The sequence below is a fragment of the Lepisma saccharinum genome, chromosome 2 (assembly GCF_977018435.1).
Source record: "Lepisma saccharinum chromosome 2, izLepSacc3.1, whole genome shotgun sequence".
In the NCBI taxonomy this organism is placed as follows: domain Eukaryota; kingdom Metazoa; phylum Arthropoda; class Insecta; order Zygentoma; family Lepismatidae; genus Lepisma; species Lepisma saccharinum.
The window spans coordinates 30787742-30800027 of NC_139230.1; the positions used below are offsets into that span (position 1 = coordinate 30787742).

The 12286-nt window shown below is 34.3% G+C and overlaps 1 protein-coding gene across 1 annotated transcript; it reads right to left on the minus strand.

Annotated features, from left to right (window-relative positions):
• Positions 1-11365: 11365 nt before the first annotated feature.
• LOC145981622 (uncharacterized) lies at positions 11366-11896 on the minus strand. The gene has a single exon (XM_083115005.1). It carries the CDS (start codon positions 11894-11896, stop codon positions 11366-11368), a length of 531 nt encoding a protein of 176 aa, XP_082971131.1.
• Positions 11897-12286: the final 390 nt, after the last annotated feature.

Sequence of the window (12286 nt, forward strand, 5' to 3'; positions counted from 1 at the left end):
TATACTTCTGATAGTTAAGCAACATTTTTCTTACAGTTTCTGTGCAAAGAATTGTGGAACATAACACTGTAGATTAAACATAACTACCCTTAAAATACTTTCCCAGATTTATAGCTATAAGTGAACAATTTTTTATCACGGGTAGTGCAACTGTCCCCGGTGTGGAGCAGTTTGTTGCAATATTTTAAATAAAAATAACTTTTCAAATGTTACTTAACAAAATTAGTATATTAACCAATTTCTACAGTCACTATAGTAACGAATAATAAACAAAATAACATCAAAATTGAACAGAGTAGCACAACAGAATTTTCTTCATTCTTTTCAGATTATGCTCACAACTAAATAACAAAATATAATTGTAAAATGTCTTTGAATTAAAGAACTGTTGCAATAGCCTCCTCCTCCGGTTGAAAACGTTGACATCATACTTTGATGTAGAAATACGTATATTTTTCAAACTTAACATCTTCAATGTATCATCTTCACTTCTTCTTCTACTACTTCTTTGGCAGCAATCTTATTCCCTTCACATCTTCTTTACAGCCATCTTCAGTAGATTTCTTCTTTACTGCAATCTCATTACCATTACTATTTCATAACCATCTTATGTCAATTTAAAAAGGTTTTATTCTTCACGAGTGCACTTCTTCCGTTTGAAACTATATGTTCAAATGAAGCCCTTCAATAAAAATGCGAACCACATTACATTCAACCTACATTATATATATATTCCTTCTTATCATTCTTCCAGAGAGACACTTTGTATAATTATCCCTTTGTTATTCGTGTCAACACTCTTCCTCAATACATTGACATACACCATACTGATGAGAATAGAAGCCAAACATAAGTTCTTACATAAAAGATAATATGATGATCAACAGAACAGAGATAATAACTTCATGCTGGTTTACACATGATAATAAAATACATAATGCAAACAACTGAACTCGTTTTTGCACAAAATTACAACAAATTCAACCCTTATGTACAATTAAAACATAAATCAGTATTTCTTAACAACTCCTTTCTTTTCTCCTCCGAACAATTAAAAGGTTTAATGTTTTCTAGGTTTTGTCTACTTTTTGTTCCCTTTCCATCTAGAGAAACTACAGTCGCACAATTGTTTCTTACTTCTATTACCAAGAATGGGCCAATAAACAAATCATACAATTTGTAGATAGTTTTGTTTAAAGCAGAGCTCTTAGCATGATTTTTAATCATAATTAAATCTCCTTTGACAATATTTTTAGTACCAGAGCTTGTTTGAACACCTTTAGAATTTCTTCGATGTTTAAGTTTTTTCTTTTAGCTCCAAGTATTTTGCCTTCCAGGATAATTCTTCAATATTCTCAGGCCAATCGACAATATTAGTTATATTATCTTTAACTTGATCGTGTAAAAATAGTTCCGCAGGTGTAAAACCAATAGATTCAGAATATGAGTTGTTCAACAATTTGACAACATTTGTCAAATATTTAGCCCAAGATTTATGATTATCCTTGCAAAATAACCTCAGTAAACGCACAATCTCTTTATTGTAGCGTTCAATTGGATTAGCGTGTGGTGAATATGGCGAAGTAAAAATATGCTTGATGTTCTTGGAGGTAATAAAAGTTCGCCACTCCTTAGATTTAAATTGTGAACCATTATCACTTAATATAATTAGACATGCAGGATAATGATGAAAATACGATTGGTTTAGTTTATTGATAATTTCCATAGATGAAGCTTTACGCAAAGGATAAACCATAATAAATTTACTTGCAAGATCCACTATACTTAGTATATATTGATAACCTTGAGAAGCTGGTAACGGACCAATCAAATCTAATGAAAGGAATTGATGTATTTTAGGAGTTAATATGTGAAGATCTTCTCGTGTGATACGTTGCACTCTCTGCTTTGACTTGGCACATTCAAGACAATTTCTCAGATATAATTTAATGCTGGCTTTCATGTTTGGCCAAAAGAAAAATTTTGAACACTTTCTGAAGGTTTTTGAATAACCAAAATGTCCACATAAATCATGATGATCATACAGTACCTTTTCCACAGCTTTTTTAGGTACAAATATTCTCCAGTGTTCAGACGCAATAGATTTATAGAATAAGATACCTTCATGCATTCTAAAATGTCCTCTGATTTCGAACTTAGAATCTCCTTTGTTTATCGCAATTCTTAACTTTTGACACTGCTCATCGTTGTGTTGAGATTGTACCCAATATTGTGGAGTATCTTGGGATAGGAGATCGATATTTGTATTATTAACGTAGAGTTTCGATGTGAATAAATCTCCCTGTGCCCTTGCAGGATATCTGCTTAAGGCATCAGCCACAATATTGGTAGAACCTTGAATATGTTCAACAGTAAAATCAAAACTTTGAAGTTTTAATGCCCAGCTGTTTAGTCTTGGGTTTAAACTTCTAGCCGACTGCAGCCATGAAAGTGACTGATGGTCACAATGAATAACAAATGTTCTTCCACTAAGATAAACACTAAACTTTTCTACTGAAAAGAGGATAGCAAGACATTCAATCTCATGAGTTGAATAAGTTAATTCTGTACCACGCAATACTCTACTAACATATTGTATTACTAACGTTTCATCTTCATCTGATAACTGCCATAAAACTCCTCCAATTCCAACTTTGCTTCCATCAGTGTTAAGATGGAAAATTTTACTAAAATCCGGTTGAGCTAATACATCAGGAGATGTAACTAGCTGTTTCAAATCATTAAAAGCTTGGTGATGATTCTCCTTCCAGTCCCACTTGTTATTTGATTTTAGTAAATCATACAAAGGAGCAGCTATCATTGCAAATTTGTGAATAAATTTTCTCCTCCAATTTACTATTCCTAAAAATTTCCTTAGAGCCTTCTTGTTTTGAGGAACTGGAAAATCCATGATTGCTTGGTTCCTTTCAGGATCAATATGAATGGTTTCTCCAGAAATCACATGGCCTAGGAAATTTATTTCACTTTGGAAGAACTTGCATTTCGACAATTTAATAGACATATTAGCTGTCTTCAGAGTTGATAAAACATAACGTAAATGTTCTAAGTGGTTTTGAATTGATGGAGAGAAAATTAAAATATCATCAATATAAACAATCAGGAAAGAATTTGTATGATTGCCAAATATTTTATGCATTCTATCAACGAACACACTCACGGCACTTTTGATTCCAAAAGGCAAAAAATGGAACTCCATCAAAATACCTCTATAAGAAAATGCCGTAAACTTAAACGACCTTGGTGTCAAAGGAATCTGAAAATAACCGCAACTAAGGTCAATAGATGTGAAGTATTTTGCTCCCTTCAATCTTTGTAGTAATTGCGAGATAGGCTCTACCTGTGTCATCGGAGAAATTACGTGTTGGTTTAATTTACGGAAGTCGACCACTGGTCTCCATAAACCTCCCGCCTTTGGGACTATGTGGAGTGGATTCCTATAGGGAGATGTGCTTTCTTGTATGACGCCCCACTGTTGCCATTTTTGAAACTCTCTTTCCATATCATCCCGTCTAGCATAAGGAACAGGGTAAGTGGGTGCTATTATTGGCACATCAGTATCCAATTGTATATCGTAAGCTTCCACATTTGCTTTTTTAGGTCTGTCAGAAAATAAAACTTGGTATTCGAGAAGAAGATGAAATAACTGATCCAAACAATCAGATGGAAGAGTATTGTTTATGTACGCTGCACGCCGAATATCTTCCTCCGAAGCGATGTCAGATGTTCCTTCAATTTGTGAAGTGGTTGAAATTGGTAATTTGCAAGAACGTACTATTCCCTTCATTGACGGAAGACTTTCTTCAGATTGCACTAAAAACGGAGTAATTATTTCCTGACCTAATGAATTCGAAAGCATGACGGTTGCGTTGCTGTAATTTATAATCGCCTTATATTGCCACAAAAACGGCGAACCCAAAAGTAAATCAGCGTGTAACTGTTTGACAATATACAGTCCCATGTGGAAAAACTCATTTGCTATTTGAACTGTTACATATTTGAAACCCATTACCTTTATACGTTGATCTCCTGCAAAGCAAGCCAAATGTATTCCTTCTAATTGTTCCAATTTTGCTCCTGGTATAATTGAACTTAGAATTGTCCAGATTTTATAGTCTAATAGATTACACTGACTTCCAGTATCAATTAAACAATTTAAAGACAGATCCGCAATTTTACCTTGTATTTCTGGATTCTCAATTTTTGGTACTGGAGTACCGTTTTCTGACATAATCCACTCTGGTTCAGAATCGTACCATTCTAATAAAAATGCTACAGATAAAACTTTATCTCTGGTAACGCCTAAAGATTTAATTTTATTATAATCCTTCAGACATTCCTTAACATGTACTAAATAAGGGTTATTAACTCTACCATCCAGCTCCTTTGCATTTATTTGTGGCAAGGTAAATCGGAGCATATCACCCTGCCTTAGTTGTTTAAGTAGTTAGAAGAATGTGCACTTGTGTTAGTAGTAGCAGTCGGAGTTAGGTGTTCCATATTTGCAGAATTACGCTGCAAGTTGGTGCTGCCTACTGTAACACTATTTTCCTGTGAACTATGAGATGCATTACCATACTCTATTGGTTGTTCATTGTAATTTCCAGTTCTACTATATCTTCTGTTATCAGATGTTGGGGTATTGCCAAGTCTGAAATTCGAATTATTTACGTTATTATTAATTCTTTCAGACCTCACAAACTGCCTTCTTGAGGGATTGCGTTCAAATCTTCTGGGAGATGGGCGATGATTTACATTGATTCCTGCATTTTCGGTCTGTGTTGTAGAATCATAAGAATTCCGCTCCACATTTACTTGCCTGACGAAGTATTTTGGTCTGTCGAAACTTCTCTTCTTATTAGCCTTGTCATCAGAATCTGTATTATCACCGGGCAAAGATAAACTTTTATTCTTTTCGCTAGAATACAAATCAATAGTCCTTAATTTCTGCGTCAGTTGCTTAAGATCTGTAATGTTATGGCAGCCCACATTCTTTGAAATTGACTCAGGTAGCTGTTTCAAAATCATCCGTATTACTTCAACTTTGTTTGGAGTTTCCACAAGGTTACAATAAGCAGAGTACGTTTTTAAAGCGTATGCTTCCAATGACAAACCTGAAGCTGGGTTGTATTTTCTTGATCGTAACAATGTCAACTGACTTTCTAATAACTCATTAGATGCAAACTGATCAAGAAATTTATGTACAAAGTCCTCATAAGAAATGAAACTCTTCTTTTCACTGTTGAACCAGTAAGCGCCTACATTATAAAAACACTTACGAATTATACATAATTTATACTTGGGAGGAACACCAATTATGTTTAACATTGTAGTTAGTTGTTCGATAAATTCTCTAGCAGACTGTTTTGAAACATCTCCTCCAAAACGTGGCAATTGACTAAGTTCACTAACTCGTGAAAATCTATTAGAGCATGTATCAGACTGATTATAAGAATTCCATGTAGAATCATTATTCAGCCACATCGGGTTATAAGTACAGTTTGTTCTAGTACAAGGACTATGATTTACATTTAAGTCATCAGGAAACTGATCATGGATTAAGGAATGACATGTACTTTGACGTTGGCAACCACATACTGAAGTTTCAAGACCCGTGAAATTGTCTTTATTATCACAAGCAACATAAGTTCTAGAAGGTATGGAATTTCTGTTACATGTAGAACAAATTTGCTTTGATGTGTCTGTAGCACATAAAGAACTAGGTGCATTATTTTCAGTATCACAAGTATGTACGTGCTTATTATCATACAGTAAAGAGTTGTTCAACGAAGAAAGACATGAATGGTTATTGAGTGAACATGTACAATGGATTTTGTCAACAGTAGGATTGCTATTACTAAATTCAGTATTATCTATAACACAATGCCGCAATGGATATGTATTCTTGCCTTGTGAAGTGGAAGCTTTAGCAAATTTATTTCTACTTTTATTGTGAGCAGATTTGCCCTTGCACAATTTGGTTACATTTTCCTTTACAGAATTCACTTCAGCATCAGATGTATCATAGCCAGAAGAACCTGTATGAAATGTTTCGCATTTATTGTGTTCACTAAAAACAACATGCTTTATTTTAGAATTTAATCTTGTATCAGTTTGGCATGCTATGTGCCTATGTTCATTAATAAGTGCATCATCATTACTTAGTTCTTTATCTGGTTGTAGAACGTCTCTAACCATACTAGTACAAATAACATCGCTTTGCTCTAAGTTAATGCATTTCTCATTTAAATCCTTAAGCATAGAATCAAATTCTTGCAACTTTACCTGCGTAGTATTCATATTTGTTTGTAGTGTACTTATAGAAGTTTCATGTTGGCACAACTGGGTTTTTAAGTGTTGTTTTAACTCATCATCATGATGGTCTAGTTTTGATTCAAGATCACTGACTTTCGAATTTAATAAAGTTACTTCATCATTTATACGTTCATTTAGTAACCTATTAGCTGATTGACAAGAATCAGAAACCTCCTGCAACTTATTTTCTACATGTTGGAGTCCTTCGTTCAGTTTTTCAGTACTTTGCTGCAACCTAACCAATTTTGTGCCCCAAACTTCACAGTTTGTTTGTAAACTTTCGCGCAGCGTTTCAGCGTTCTGATCAAGTCTATCTTGTAACCTATTCTCCAAAGCTTCAGTGTTCTGAAGTAACCTATTCTCCAGCGTTTCGGTATGCTGGAGCAACTTCTCTTGCAACCTATTCTCCAGAGCTTCAGTATTCTGAAGTAACCTATTTTCCAGAGCTTCAGTGTTCTGAAGTAACCTATTCTCCAGAGGTTCAGTGTTCTGAAGTAACCTATTCTCCAGCGTTTCGGTATTCTGGAGCAACTTGTCTTGCAACCTATTCTCCAGAGCTTCAGTGTTCTGAAGTAACCTATTCTCCAGCGTTTCGGTATTCTGGAGCAACTTGTCTTGCAACCTATTCTCATGTTGGGCCAAACTCAAGTGAAAAGCAGATAAAATTTGGTCAATATTGGGATTTACTGTATCCAAGTATGATTTTAGAGTGAATGGATTGAATTCTGGTTTGCATGCCTTACAGTAATAGTCTTCTTTCATAGAGCTGAATATTACCCAGTGAATAACTGTAAGACCCCTACAATTTACGTGTTCCCATTTCTTGCATGACGTGCATTCAATCATGCGAGTGTCAGAAAATCTGTCCTTACAACAGAGTAAATCCTCCATTTGCTTACCAGAATTGTCCTCTTCGTTGCTTACTTCAGCAACATCACTGAGATCCGGTTGAAGGCACACGCTACTTCGAAGCACGTAAGGAACTTCTCTTTTCTTCATTGTAGCATTATCAGTTCAGTTCTTATCAACTTACAATTTTCGAATCCTGGCTCTAGGTCGCCAATTTATTGCAACTGTCCCCGGTGTGGAGCAGTTTGTTGCAATATTTTAAATAAAAATAACTTTTCAAATGTTACTTAACAAAATTAGTATATTAACCAATTTCTACAGTCACTATAGTAACGAATAATAAACAAAATAACATCAAAATTGAACAGAGTAGCACAACAGAATTTTCTTCATTCTTTTCAGATTATGCTCACAACTAAATAACAAAATATAATTGTAAAATGTCTTTGAATTAAAGAACTGTTGCAGTAGGACAGACAATTCACTTAATAATAAATTTATTTTAATTTCTGTGAATTGTCAAATGATGAAAAATAAATTACTTAAGACAAAGAGAGAAGGTAACTGACCTTTGAATATTCTAGTAGAGTTAAGGGGGAAATGTAACAGTTAAAGGAAGAATTAATTGTTTTTTTGTGTCTTGGGTGGGACACAATACACAATACAAGTAAATCAAAAAGTTAAATTAAACGAACAATATGTAAAATACCTCCTAACTTATTTATGTATAATTCTAAAATTTTTATACAAATGATAATTTTGGATTGTACTTACAATATAATACTCTTTGGTTGACCACACAAAGTCTTTGACAAATCTAGAGGCGTGCTGCACAACGGTGACCAATTTGTTTATTGAGTTTATTGAGCAATTTTCACACCGAAAGTACCCCTGAGGGGCATTGGTGCATGTACATTACAAAATACAACATGCTGACATCGCACATAATATATATCTATACATCAATTTGGCATAATTTTTTTATAATAATATAACATAATATAATAGTAAAAAATACAATGACAAATTATTTCTTGAAGTGAACTAGCGCTGCAAAAGTACAATATTATATAGTGTATACAATCTAAATTTATTTTATAAAGTTATTTAGTTCATGAAATTCTTGAACTGAATATAATGTGTATTCCAATAACAATTTTTTCACTTTACTTTTAAAGATCCTGGTTCTTTCAAAATTTTTGTAACTTTTTGGTAACATATTGTATAACTGGATCCCTGAGTAAAAAGGTCCTGTTTGGTATGCAGTTAGCCGCACTTTGGAGATGTGGAAGTTATCTTTTTTGTCTGGTATTGTAATTGTGAGTGCCTTCCTTTAGATAGTTCGATTTTGTTTCGTGTATGAAAGTAAGTGTTTCAAGTATGTACAAACTTGGAAGTGTTAATATACGAAATTTTCTTAAAAGAGGTTTACATGTATCAGTTTTGTGTGCATTTGCCAAAATACGCAATGGTCTTTTTTGAATTTTAAAAATTCTCTGCGATTGAGCCGAGTTCCCCCAAAGTTGAATACCATACCTCAAAATACTTTCGAAGTTTGAGAAATAGATATTTGGCATACACATTGTATTGAAACTATTTTTTAAATTCTTAATTGGTAACATACGGTGTTTAGCCTCTTGCATAAATGGTCTATGTGAACTTTCCAGTTTAGACACTCGTCTATAAATATTTCAAGAAATTTTGTATTGTTAGTAGCTGTTATAACGGCATGCCCTGTTGTGAAATTATCTTGCTTAATAGAAGAGTTTCTGGCTCTAGATACACCAAATTTTATTATATTAGTTTTTTCGTTGTTCATAGAAAGTTTGTTGCTGAAAACCAGCTTTGTAGTTCAGTAAGAGCTTTTTCCGTTTTTTGAATTAAAGTTACATCGTTAATAGAATCTACTAAAGCCGTAGTATCATCAGCGAAAAGAGTAACTTGAGCGGTTTCAAAATTTGCTGGAAGGTCATTTATGAACAATAAAAACAATAGGGGTATTAGTATCGATTCTTGGGGGGTTCCAATAACCACATCTTTCAATTCGGAGTAATATGTTGTTTGTGTCCCATTATTGGATAAGCTATTTATCGCAACGCTCTGTTTTCTATTCGATAAATAGGATTCTATTAATTTGTTTGATAGACAGCTGATTCCGTAGTATTTTACTTTCTCTAGTAGTATGTGATGATTCACAAAGTCAAACGCTTTTGATAAATCACAAAAAATTCCAACAACAGAATACATTTTGTTTATGGCGGAAATAATATTATCAAGTACATCAAAAATGACATTTTTTTTTGTTTTCGATTTCACAAACACATTTTGTTGCTTTATGAGTATCTTTTTATCTTCTGCTTACTTTATTATCCTATTATAAATTATTTTTTCGAAAATATTTGAAAAAATTGACAATAAGGAGATTGGTCTGTAGTTTTCAATTTTTGTTTTATTTCCTTTCTTATATAAGGGTATTACTTTTGATATTTTTAGACAGTCTGGAAAGCTGCCATTTTCCACACACTCGTTAATTAATTTAGCCAAAGGCTCGTTAATGTACGTGCAAATCTCTTTGATCACGTTAATCGGCATTGAATCTAGCCCTGTTGAGTTTTTGTTTTTCATATTGCGAAATATGTTGGAAATTTCTTCGTCTGTAGTAGGGGTCATAAAAAAAGAATGCGTGAAAGATCCTTTCACGTTATTTAACTTTTCTTTGTATGTGTCCGTTACGCTTAATTTACGTTGCAGGTTAAGTGCTACATTAACAAAATAATTATTAAAAGTATTATATATTTTTTGTGGATCTGTCTCTATTACATTACCTGCTTCTAATATGATATCTTGATTCGTGTTCGTTTTTTTACCTGTTATATGATTAACTATTTTCCATACTTCTGCAGTTTTGTTTTCTGAATTATTCAACTTTTTATCTACATACAACTGTTTGCAATGTTTTCTTGTAATTTTTGTTGAACTGTTTGTAATGATCTTAAAGGGTAGGGCTGTTTGCATATTTACTATGTTTATGCATTGATAGTTTTAATTTGCTAAGATTTTTAATTTCCTTGGTTATCCATAGGCAATTGGTTTTGTTGTGAACTCGTGCTTTTTTAATGGGAAAACATTTATTAAAATGGTATCTTACAGTATCAAGAACATTTTCGAATTTCTCGTTTACGTGTACAGCCATATTGTTTATAAAATCCCATGTTTCTGATTTTAGCGCGTTTCTGAATTTTGAAATGTTCTCATCATTGTTTGTTGGTCTAACAAATCTGAATTTTACGCGTGGTTTATGATTTCGCTTGTCTTCTATTACGTTTACCTTAATAAGCTGAGAATCATGGTCAGAAAAACCTATGCAAGTTTGTACTGAATATTTATTAACGTTTATATTGGTAAAAATATTGTCTATTGTACTTTCTGTTTTGTTGGTGATTCTAGTTAGAGTTGTAATTGTATAAAATAGACCAAAATAGTTCATTACATCCAGAAAACTATTTTTTTCTGCTGTGTCTTTAGATACATCAATGTTAAAATCTCCACAAACAACAATATTCTTTTTGGAGCTTTTTGTTACGAGATCTAGTACTAATGTTAACTTGTTTAAGAAGACATACATATTTCCACTAGGATATATGATAAATTGATATTACGCATAAGTTGTAAATAGCTATTTCAATCGCTGCGCATTCGAAGTCTTGTTCTACAGACAACTCAACAGCTTGTTTTATTTCAACTACGTTACTTTTAAGTTTATTCTGAGTGAAAATTAAAGACCCGCCTCTTATTATATTTTGTCTACTGTAACTAGATGCAATACATAAATTATCAATATAATTAAACTTTGTTTAATCTTTTACTAACCAGTGTTCAGTGCAACAAAAAATACTAATTTCATTGTTGTTTTCTTTTTGTTCCTCGAAAAATATATCTATCTCTGACGCTTTCGATATCAACCCTTGAACGTTGCTATGAAATATGGTAATAGTTTCTAATGCAAGGTCACTGCTCGACGGATTCTTACCTCCCCTTGGTCCCGATCTCCCACTCCACAGAACTCACTTGTTTCAGTTCCTCAGCTGCATCCTGGAATCCTCGGAGATCGATAGGCGGGGGTGACGTGGGATGGGGGTAGCAGCAGACACTCGTGATTCACGTTCGACACTAACATTCTCATTCACAGATGTATTTCTAGGAATTTCCTATTGCCATATTTCTTTGCACGGAACGCGATCTTGCATATTCTTCTCACTGTTTGCAAGGCATAACGCACACCGTTAACAACGAGATGATCGTAACGAAGGAACGCACTGTCACCGCACTTCCTGGCTTCTTCAAGATGAGGTTTTAGCTCGTTTCTAATCTGACGCACACGATCAGAGTAATGTTCCGAAACCGCTACACCGCACTGTTTGAAACTTTTGGCCTTCATCAGTATTTTCGTCCTGTCTTTGAACGAGAGAAACTTGGCTACAATCGGACGGCAGCCACTTCTTGAGCCGAAGCGATGGACCCTCTCGAACGAATCTCCTAGCGCGATGCCTGTATTCTTTTCTATCACTTGGCGTAGTATTTCCTCCGTCCTCTCCCATGTTTCCCGTTCATCTTCCTGGACGTTGTAAAAAACGAGGTTGTTCCTTTTAGATTGGGACTCAAGGTAGGATACTTGATCATTTAACCTGGCGTTCTCTTCTTTTAAGAAGTCCATTTCTTGCTTAATGGCCTTCACGTCTTTCTTGAGAGACGACAATTCTTCTCGGAAACACAGCACGTTCTTATTTATCTCGTTCACTTGGGACGATAACCGGTCCTAACCTTCCTTCAGCAACCTATACAGATTCTCGACAGTCATCTTCTCAGAGTCTGGACCCGGCTTTTGCTCCATTCCTCCGATGATGAGCAGCATGCAGAGAACTCCGAGACACAGATCACATTGGGCAAGCCATTGCCCGTTCCCAGCCCCGTTTCCTGTGATTTTCTTCCATTTAGAAGCGTTGAAAAGTCTTATGCGGGCTCTGTAGGATTCCACGCTTATCCCCATGGTGAATGTGAAGCGATATAGCCCTCTAGTGTTAGAAAGTGATCAATTCTGTTTTGA

Bases quoted from the DNA above. Each gene is read 5' to 3' on its own strand.
- LOC145981622 (XM_083115005.1), bottom strand. From the start codon at position 11,896: ATGGACTTCTTAAAAGAAGAGAACGCCAGGTTAAATGATCAAGTATCC.